This window comes from Solea senegalensis, linkage group LG16 (genome assembly GCF_019176455.1).
Source record: "Solea senegalensis isolate Sse05_10M linkage group LG16, IFAPA_SoseM_1, whole genome shotgun sequence".
Classification (NCBI taxonomy): domain Eukaryota; kingdom Metazoa; phylum Chordata; class Actinopteri; order Pleuronectiformes; family Soleidae; genus Solea; species Solea senegalensis.
In genome coordinates this window covers 1,360,572-1,371,279 of record NC_058036.1, presented here as the reverse complement: position 1 = coordinate 1,371,279, position 10,708 = coordinate 1,360,572, and the positions used below count along the sequence as shown (strand labels likewise).

The following is a 10,708-nucleotide window of genomic DNA, read 5'->3' as shown; positions in this document are numbered from 1 at the left end:
ATTCAATACAAGTAGAAAAGGTTTAGTAAATGAAAAACTTAAAGTGAGGACATATTGACGTTTGCGTATAAAAGGTTTTATTCAAACTGAATTCCTCTCAAAAACAAGTAAAACTGAAAAGGACAACAATTAAATACATGAAAAATACGGACAGGAAAATAAAAAGTGAAGGAGAGAAGGAACGTGGAAAGTTTAAAAGAGGGGAATTCCATTTTAAAAGAGTGAAAATAAGGAAAAGTAAAAAGAAATTATGTGGAAAAAAAACAAAGAAAGAACGTGGAAATTATACATAAAAAAAACAGTTTTCTGCTCTTATTTTGAAAATTCACACCGGAAGCCGTGTGTTCGTAAACGGGGTTTACTTTGACTGCGCTGTGATAAAAGCTCAGTGTCCGCGAGCGCTCACTCATAACATTGAGCGCAGAGAGTTGACTGAGTCACGTGACCGCCCCCTCTCTCCCTCTCTCTCTCTCTCCCTGTCTCTCGCGGACACCATGCCGGTCCTGGACCGCGTCTCGGACGTGCAGCTGGAGCGCTTGGTCGTGGACCGCATCGTCCCGGCTCTGCTCGCCGACGGCTTCTGCCACGTGGACGGTTTCCTCGGGGCGTCGCTCGGGGACGCGGTGCTCGGGCAGGTGAAGCAGATGCACCGCGGCGGCGCGCTGCAGGACGGCCGCCTGGCGGGCTCCGCCCCCGGCGTCCACCGGCGGACCATCCGCGGGGACAAGATCGCGTGGGTGAGCGGCAGCGAGCGCGGCTGCGAGGCGGTCAACGTCCTCCTGCACCGGCTGGACAAGCTGGTGTCCGCGTGCGCGCGCCGGATCGGCAACAAGGCGATCCGAGAGAGGTCAAAGGTAAAGTTCACGTCAATCATTTTAGCGTTTATTTTTAAAGTTTTCAATCGTTGTTGTTTTTACAATCTGACGATTGTTTTTCTCGATTAATCGAACCAAATTATGTTTTAATTTCTTGTTCAATCATCGATTAATAATTGGCTTTAAATCAACAATAACATGTGAATGTTCAAAGGAAAAACTTTTCAAAATAAAGGTCTTTAAAAACATCAACATAGTTAAACCAAGAAATGAATAAAATCCCTAAATGTATTTCCATGCAGGACGTGAAGTTTCAAAATAAAGTCACAGGATAATCCGAGAATAAAAGCATGAAATAATCAATAATGGCTTTAACAAACACAGTTGAATAAAATAATACATGCAAATAAAAGACTTTTGTAAAACACTCACTCTCCCACACCAAAGTCCACAGAGAAAACCACTGACTTCAGCTGCGGGTCCTCTACTGCCTCGTGTGGTCACTTTGTGTCACTGATTTAAGTCGAAATGAAATATTTCAAATGCCGAACTCAGTGATGGAGGCAGCAGCAGGTGTGTGTGTGTGTGTGTCTGTGTCTGTGTCTGTGTCTGTGTGTGTCTGTGTCTCTGTGTGTGTGTGTGTGTGTGTGTGTGTGTGTGTGTCTGTGTGTTTTTCCCTCGTGACCTTTTCTCACTGTCAGGTGCAGGAAACGAGTGTTGTTGTTGTTGTTGTTGTGATTGTGGGTTCAGGTGCAGCAGCACGTAGCTCAGTCATTAAACAGTCAGCAGCTGGAAAACTGCCAGACGACATCCCATAATCTTCCCCCCCGCCCTCTTCTCTTCCTTGAGGAAAAAAAACAAAGTTAAATTCAAATCAGCTGTTTTTCTCCTTTTTTACAGTGTTATTTCTTCATGGCCCCGCCCTCCTTTGTGTCATCACATACATTCATGTGTGTGTGTGTGTGTGTGTGTGTGTGTGTGTGTGTGTGTGTGTGTACGTGCCTCACTGATAGTGTGTGTAAACAAACTTGTGTGATGTGACTCCGCCCCCTTCCGGGCTGTGGGACCACTCGCTCTTTATCAGCTGTGGTTTGTTGTCATGGCGTCCGTCTCCAGAGTCACTTGCACACACAGGGGCTCGGCTTCCTCCCTGCCCCGCCCCCTCCCTCGACACTGTGTGTGTGTGAGTGAGAGTGAGAAGCACAGACATCAGGTGGAAAAATGCTGATGTCACTGATGTGGTTTGTTGTTGATGTTGCGTTCAGAGACGTGTGTGTGTGTGTGCTGCACTCACGTGGGCGTGTCCTCCTGGGATAGTGGGCGTGGTCACCTGTCTTCACACCGCACTGATTTTGACTTGTTTTCACGCGTAAGTGCAGAAACGTTCGTCACAGACGAGTTTCTCGTCGTTTGGTCAGAAAATGAAGAAGAAAAAAAATTCCTTTGTGATAAAAACCAAAGAAATCAGGAAATATTCACATTTAAGAAGCTGAAAAATGACACAAACTGGTTTAACGATTAAATAGAAACATGAAAGCAATCTTCACTGATCAGGGAATAATCAATAACTTAAAACTGAAGCTTTGAAGCTTCAAAATAAGTAAAAATCTCTTCCCAGGAAACTTTCCTCATGGTTTCATTCACATGAATCCATTCATCGATGCGTGTTTGTCAAATGTTTTTGTTTTCATGGAAGAAAGAAACGAGAAAATATTCACGTTTAAGAAGCTGAAAAATCCCAGAAACTGGTTTGAATTTAGAATGATGAATCATAATTAATGTCGTCATTAATGAATGCTTTGCAGCTCCGCTGTGTTTGGTCTGACAGTTCATTAATGTCTCTGTCTCTCTCTCTCTCCGTCTGTCTCTCTGTCTCTCTCTCTCAGGCCATGGTGGCCTGTTACCCCGGTAACGGAGCAGGTTACGTTAAACACGTTGATAACCCAAACTGTGACGGACGACGCATCACCTGCATCTACTACCTGAACAAGGACTGGGACGCTAAGGTGAGTGTTCAGTGACCTCTGACCTTTACACCTCACATGACCTCTGACCTGCTGCTCACACACACACACAGTGAACATTTTTGATTGGTTACGATCGTTTTGCAGAAGAATCAAAGCGACTGACGATCAAATAAAAACACTTGTAATTCTCCTCGTTCACGTCGTTGTTGTTGTTGTTGTTGATCATCAGGAGCACGGCGGCGTCCTCAGGATCTTCCCTGAAGGAAAACCCTACGTCGCCGACATCAAACCACTGTTTGACCGACTTCTCTTCTTCTGGTCCGACCGCAGGAATCCACACGAGGTGCAGCCGTCTTACTCCACCAGGTCAGCAATAATAATAATAATATAATTAAATATTCACATTTAAGAAGCTGAAACATTGGTTTGAGTTATTTACAGACGTCTGTCGACATCTGCTGGTTACAAGGTGTAATTACATCAGAGAACAGACGTGTTTTAATCTGACTAAATTAAAGGTGTGCACAGGAAGTGTGACTTTCAAATTAAGACTCGGAGCTTTAGTTAATGTGTGTGTGTGTGTTTCAGGTACGCCATCACAGTCTGGTATTTTGACTCCGAGGAAAGAGCTGAGGCCAAGAGACGCTTCAAGAAACTAAAAGGTAAAAGAACAACTTTAAATCACTGTAGAAAGAAATGTATCTGTAAAACTATCAAATCAATAGAGTCTGCATCGATTATCAGCGATTTAAACCAAAGTCTTTTATAAGTAAATCAATATTTTTAACAGGAAAATCTCTTTAACATCAAAGTTTCCTGTTAAATTAACAGTGAGAAAAAGACACGAACATGTTAAGATATCATAAAACTGAAGTTTATAAACAACTCGCTCTCCCACACCATTTTTGTAAAATTCTGCTTTTAAAATCCTGCGTTCAGTGACACAAAGTGACCACACGAGGCAGCAAGAGACTCCTGAGCAGCTCCTGTGGCCCCGCCAGCTAAAATCACTGCTTTTCTCTGTGGACTTTGGTGTGGGAGAGTGAGTGGTTTATAAAAGTCTGTCTCACAGTGAGATATAGACGTGAACACGTTCTTTAGACACTGTCGAATTAAAGGTAGGCGACAGTTCGGATAACTTTCACAGACAAAAAATAAATCGGGATTATCTGGTTATAATGACCGTAACTCGTCCATTTTTACACACGTGTCAAACGGCTGATATTTGATCACGTCTGTCTGTCGTGTTTTTCAGTGTCAAATGAGCAGCAGAGCAGCTGAACCCGAGGAGATGTCGCCATCTGGTGTTTGTTTCCCTGAACTGCAGGAAAAAGCTCAAAGAACCAACAGCGAGTGGAAAGCACAAACGGTTTGTGCGCTCCCACCGTCAGCCTGACTGTAGCCTGAGCTCGCAGCGCGTTCAGGTGACTGGCAGCGCGTTCAGGACTTTTCCTGCTCTACACGATGTTTACTGCCGAGGTGGAGGGAAAACGGCGGATTGCACCTTTTCACCTACACTTCACCATAAGGTCGGTTTGAGGAGGTGAAAGTGGCAAGAATTTGTTTACAAACGGACAGAAATCACTCGTCTGTGAGACAGATTTATATTTATGTGTTTGTAAAACAAACACAAACGGGACCTTCGTGGTTTTGAAACAGAGGATAAAAAAGGGGATTACTATCAGTTATATAAAAAACACTTGCACTTTGCCTTTAATGTTTACCTGTTAAATATTTTGACTGAGCTGCTGTCAACTGTTCAACAGAACCATGTGATCACCTCATTTTTAGCAGTTGACAGTTTTACAAAGTGGCCAATAGGTGCCACTGCAACCTAAGTTCTTTTTAAGTGTGTTTCTATTTTGTACAGCTATGAAATATTAAAACATGATTTAAACATGTATTTGTTTCTGTGTCAGCATAACTTTTTTCTTACATCAAGTCATTGGTTAGTATGTCGTCCAAAATCAGTCAAGGGGCGGTAACGTGTCACTTCCTGTGCTTCCACTGGTGTTCCGCTGTGTGTCTCCTGCGCTCTCTGCAGTTTTATAGTTTTATATCTACTGGAACTATCGTTTCACTGAACAAACACTCGTTTTATTACTAATACTAGTACTAAGACTAATACTTTCACCCGCTACTTTTGCGTAAACTCTATCGTTTACGTAGATCACGTACGGTGTTTCTTTCTAGCTAACTTTTCTAGGGTAAAGTTAGCTTAGCAGCGATGGCTTCTCTCTCTCCCTCTCCTTCTCCTGCTCTGTCCTGTGTTGTGTGCCACATGTTTAGTTACTCCTCTGCCTCCTTTAGTGAGAAAAGTACTTGTAAAAAATGTAGCTTGCTGGCTAGGGTGGAGGCGAGGCTTAGTGAAGTAGAAACTCGGCTCCGCACCATAGAAGCTAAATCAGTTAGCCAGTCCCCTGTAGTCGGTGCGGACCACATAGCATTAGCTCCCCCAGCAGCTCCCGTGCAGCCGGGAGACAAACAGGGCAGCTGGGTGACTGTCCGCAGTAAGAGTCCTGTCCACCACCAACCTGTTCACACCTCAAACAAGTTTTCCCCTCTCAGCACCACACACACACAGACTGAGAAACCAACTCTGGTAATTGGTGACTCCATCCTGAGGAACGTGAAAATAGCGACGCCAGCGACTACAGTCCGGTGTTTTCCCGGGGCCAGAGCGGGCGACATAGAGTCTTATCTGAAACTGCTGGCTACAGATAATCGTAAATTCAGTAAAGTTATTATTCACGTTGGCAGTAATGACACCCGATTACGCCAATCGGAGGTCACTAAAGTTAATGTTAAGTCTGTGTGTAGGTAACACAATCTATGTCTGACAACGTAATCTTCTCTGGTCCTTTGCCCAATGTAACCAGTGATGACATGTGTAGCCGCATGTCGTCATTCAATCGCTGGCTGTTGAGGTGGTGTCCAGAAAACAACATTGGGTTTTTTTGGTATCACAGGTGCTGCCCTCTGCTGGTTTAAATCATACTTATCTGATAGATTCCAGTTTGTTCACGTTAATGATAAAGCCTCACTACAAACACAAGTTAATTGTGGAGTTCCACAAGGCTCAGTGCTTGGGCCTATACTTTTTACCTTATATATGCTTCCTCTAGGGAACATTATTAGAAAGCATAACATACACTTTCATTGTTATGCAGATGACACACAGCTATATCTATCGATGAGGCCGGATGAAATAAATCAGGTTGTTCAACTCCAGGAATGTCTCAGAGACATTAAGTCCTGGATGACCTGTAACTTTCTACTTTTAAACTTTTATACTCGGCCCTAAACACCTCAGAGAAAAACTTTCTGATCACATTGTCACTTTAGATGACATCACCATGGCTTCCAGTTCCACTGTGAGGAACCTTGGAGTTACTTTTGACCAGGAAATGTCTTTTGATTCACACATAAAACTCATTTCCAGAACAGCCTTCTTCCACCTGCGGAACATTATGAAAATTAGAAACATTTTGTCTTTACAGGATGCTGAAAAACTAGTTTATGCTTTTGTTAATCTAGATTAGATTAGTGTAACTCCTTATTAGCAGGATGTTCTAACAAGTCTGTTAGAATCCTTCAGTTCATTCAAAATGCTGCAGCACGAGTTCTGACAGGAAGTAGAAAGAGAGACCATATAACTCCAGTGTTAGCTTCTCTACACTGGCTCCACCCACAGTTTAGAATTCAATTTAAAATCCTCCTCCTCACGTACAAAGCACTTAATGGTCACGCCCCTTCATACCTGAAAGACCTAGTCTTACCCTATCATCCTAATAGACCATTTAGGTCACAAAATACAGGTTTACTTGTGGTTCCCAGAGTCTGTAAGAGTAGAATGGGAGGCAGAGCCTTTAGTTACCAGGCTCCTCCTCTCCTGTGGAACCAGCTTCCAATGACAGTTCGGGAGGCGGAGCCTCTCTCTGTATTTAAAGTTAAACTTAAAACTTTCCTTTTTGAAAGCTTATAGTTAAAGCTTATAGTTAGAGCTGGTTCAGGGAAACCTAAACCATCTCTTAGTTCTGCTGCTATAGAACTAAACTGCTGGGGGATTTTCCTGTGGTACACGCACATTCACTCTCTCACACTCAGCATTTGATTATGACTTTTTATATGTCATTAACCTTGTCTCTTTCTCTCCCTAGTTTGTGTCTTTCCTTCCTTCCCTCTCTCTCTCTCTGTATTCTCATCATTGTGTGAACTGTGTTTCTCTGCTCTCTTTGATGTTGTCTATGTACAGTGCCTTGAGATCATGTATGTTATGATTTATACAAATAAAATTGAATTGAATTGAATTGAACCACTGAAACGCTGATAAATGTACGGAAGGAAAATAATACTCATTATTGGGCTAAGTAAATACAATTCATTTTATTTTATTTTTTCATTAAAAAAAATTCAGATATGATTCAGGATACGATTTAAAACGTCGTACACTACAAGTACACGTGCATAGAAACCTACTCAATCATAGTTACGTGAGTAAATGAAACTAATTACTTTCCACCGCTGCATTTTTTTGATATTATGTTTTTGTTAGCTGATTGAATTTCCCCGACACTACATATTTCTGAGTCCAGAGGACGTACGTGAACGTACCACCCGGATGTGCGCAACCTCGTCCTGCGGAAGTAAACAATCCTGAGCTGACGTGGAGCAGGAAAACTAGACCAACCTGATCCAGATCCACGGGTCTGGAGAGACGTCCGTGGTCTGTAGGTCTGTGTGACTTCATCTCAAGTGAATCTGAGTCTCTGTCGGTGTCGTTTTTGATTCCGCAGTGACCGACGCTCCGGTACGAGAAGCTTCCCCTGCGCTCTAAGATGGCGGAGGAGGCCAGCAGGCCGTTCGCCGGACTCTCCGACGTCTCCATCCCGGAGGACATCCCGGTGGAGGGAGACATCTCCGTGCCCGTCGGCGCCTCCAGGCGGGACGACGAGTACTCGACGCTGGACGAGCCGGTGAAGGAGACCATCCTGCGGGACCTGCGGGCGGTGGGGAAGAAGTTCATCCACGTCCTGTACCCGAAGCGGAGCTCGGCTCTGCTGCGGGACTGGGACCTGTGGGGCCCGCTGCTGCTCTGCGTCACCCTGGCTCTGCTGCTGCAGGGCGGCGCGGCCGACAGCGACGACCAGGGAGGACCGCAGTTCGCCGAGGTACTCAAACTCCGTATTATTGTTATTTCACTGTAATGAACGCATTTGAACATGACATTTGAAGGAGAAGTTCTGAGGGCTTAGATCTTTTTGACGTGTTGACACAAAACCTCCTTTTCAGTCAAATCTTCAGCAAATGTTGACTGAATTTGGTCAAAGTAAATCTGCATTGCAGACATGAAAAAGGCACAGTGAGTAAGAAGTAGTGACCACTAATGGTCTAACCCAAGTATGACATGAATAAAGCAGCGTGAGTAGACCTTTGATTCACTCACTGCTTTCCTGGCCTTCACTCATGGACACACACACACACACAAACATGTTGACGTCAGACTCATTAGAAACATTGTTCTGTGACGTCAGTGTGTATTTGAATAAAGGACAGGGGAACCACATGAACGTGAACTCGGGAAGATCAGGAAGTTCCAGACCAGTTCAGCTGAGCCCTCACTACTGAGGTTTAATCCACTAAACAAAGAGCTCACCTAATAAACCATGTCTGCTGCTCTTTATAGCGGTTCAAGAACCTTTACTGACAGGAAACTGGAGTTTGCATTGCTTTGAAAGCTGCTCACTCTCCCACACCAAAGTCCATAGAGAAAATCAGTGACATTTCTCCACGCTGAGTCTATCAGTACGTTTAATATTTGTTATTTTGTGTTATTTGGCATTTCAAATAACACAAAAACTTCTCAAAACTTCTTTGTTCAGATTTATCTTAGTGACACAAAGTGACCACACGAGGCAGCAGTGGACCAGCAGCTCCTGTGTCCCTGTGAGCTAAAATCACTGATTTTCTCTGTGGGCTTTCAGCTTCCTGTTGGAAAGGTCTGTCTCACAGTGAGATAAAGACGTGAACATGTTCATGTCTGACTGACCTGTGTCCTGTGATTGACCTGTGTCCTCTCTTCTCTGCTTGACTCCGCGTTAGGTCTTCGTCATCATCTGGTTCGGCTCCATCGTCATCACCCTCAACTCTAAGCTGCTGGGCGGCACCATCTCCTTCTTCCAGAGCCTCTGTGTGTTGGGATACTGCATCATGCCTCTGACCGTGGCCATGGCCGTGTGCCGGATCGTCCTGATCGGCGGCTCGGGGACGGTCAGCTTCGCCGTGCGGCTGGTGGTGGTGACGGCGTCGTTCGGCTGGTCCACCTTCGCGTCCACGGCCTTCCTCGCCGACAGCCAGCCTCCCAACCGCAAGGCACTGGTGGTGTACCCGGTGTTCCTCTTCTACTTTGTGATCGGGTGGATGATCCTGACGTTCTCGCCCTCGCAGTAGAGAACGACGCTAAAGGACCAGATTGTACTGGTTTAACTGTCAAAGAAACACCAGAATCTGCCTTTGAACGACTACTGACGTGACTGTGAGTGAACCTGAGCTTCACGGACAATAATTATTAGATGAGCTCAGATTCACACGTGTAGAGTGGAAAAGCTGTGTAAAATAAAGTCCAGATATGTGTATATAGAAATTCTCTATGAATGTTAAATGTGATGGTTTGTCTCTGCCTCCTCCTCCTGGTTTCTGGGGTTTGAACGTTTCCATTAATGCATTACATTCAGAAATATTTTAGATTTACATTTGACTGTATCTGATGATGATTTCATTATTTCAGGGGCCATTGTTTTGTTAAAATACACAAATGAAGGGTAATGTGAGGACAGAGAAAGGTGGGGATTACAGTCAGGGCCCTCTTTGGGTTTTTTTTAAAGTGATAGTTCAGGATTTATGAAGGGTGGTTGTATGAATGTCTTGCATACAGTTTATACTGCACTTTGTGCTCTTACTTTGTTGAGAAACAGCTGGAAAGGAAAGAGGAGGTTTTAGCCATTTAACAAAACGCTCATCTCCATAAAATCAGCATCAGATTAAGTCTACGACTTCACATCTTTATCTCACTGTTAGACAGACAGAAAACTGAAGTTCATAAACCACTCACTCTCCCACACCAAAGCCCATAGAGAAAATCAGTGATTTTGGCATACGGGGACACAGGAGCGGCTGATCTCATGATGCAAGTATGTTCTGAACATGTTAGACACTGAAGCTGATGTAGATTTTTCCTTTACACGGCAGCCATTTTAGGGCATGTTTAGTGTTGAAAAAGCCCAGAATGCATTGCATTGGGATTTTTTTTGCATCAGAGAATCACATGTCATCTTCAGTTTTTCTGTGTCACACGTGGAAAACAACATCCATGCTGTTCTTTTAAACCTTTGACCCCCCGCTGGTTCACCAGATAACTGTCGCTGTCTTTTAATTTATGTGTATGTATTCATTCACATGGTCGAGTGGAAGAAAGATTAAAAAGTGATGGATCTGCAGAGATTTTATTCCTGGTTTGTTGTTTTATTTTCCACTTCACCTGTAAAACCATAGAACCAGTTCAACTTTGACCATATTTTCCATTTCTCTATTTTCATGTTTTCTCATTGACTTACATTCACTAACCAAAGCATTATCTCTAACCTTAACCATAACCAGTTAATAACTTAATCAACTCAACTCTTCCTCAGAAATGAGGTTCTGCCTCATTAGGACCTGGATTTGGTCTCCATGAGGATTCTGGTCCTGTCAAGGTCTGTGTATATGACAGAACAGGTCCTAAAGAGGTGACAAATACAAGAACACACACACACACACACACACAACCTGCCCATCTACATTCTGAGATGAAGGCAGAAGTCATTTCGTGATTTAAGTAAAAATAAAACCAAACTGTTATATAATATTACACTTAAAAACATGACTGTA

At 43.7% G+C, this 10,708-nt stretch overlaps 2 protein-coding genes across 2 annotated transcripts; both read left to right on the top strand.

Annotated features, from left to right (window-relative positions):
* Positions 1-318: 318 nt before the first annotated feature.
* On the top strand, positions 319-4,727 carry LOC122783252 (prolyl hydroxylase EGLN3-like). The gene is made up of 5 exons (XM_044047962.1): positions 319-854; positions 2,702-2,821; positions 3,012-3,148; positions 3,371-3,444; positions 4,038-4,727. Exons 1-5 carry the CDS (start codon positions 495-497, stop codon positions 4,061-4,063), a joined length of 717 nt encoding a protein of 238 aa, XP_043903897.1. The 5' UTR covers positions 319-494; the 3' UTR covers positions 4,064-4,727.
* A 2,416-nt stretch (positions 4,728-7,143) lies between these two features.
* yipf6 (Yip1 domain family, member 6) lies at positions 7,144-10,282 on the top strand. Its single transcript, XM_044047963.1, has 2 exons — positions 7,144-7,953; positions 8,885-10,282. The coding sequence occupies exons 1-2, from the start codon at positions 7,621-7,623 to the stop codon at positions 9,230-9,232; spliced, it is 681 nt and encodes a 226-aa protein (XP_043903898.1). The 5' UTR covers positions 7,144-7,620; the 3' UTR covers positions 9,233-10,282.
* Positions 10,283-10,708: the final 426 nt, after the last annotated feature.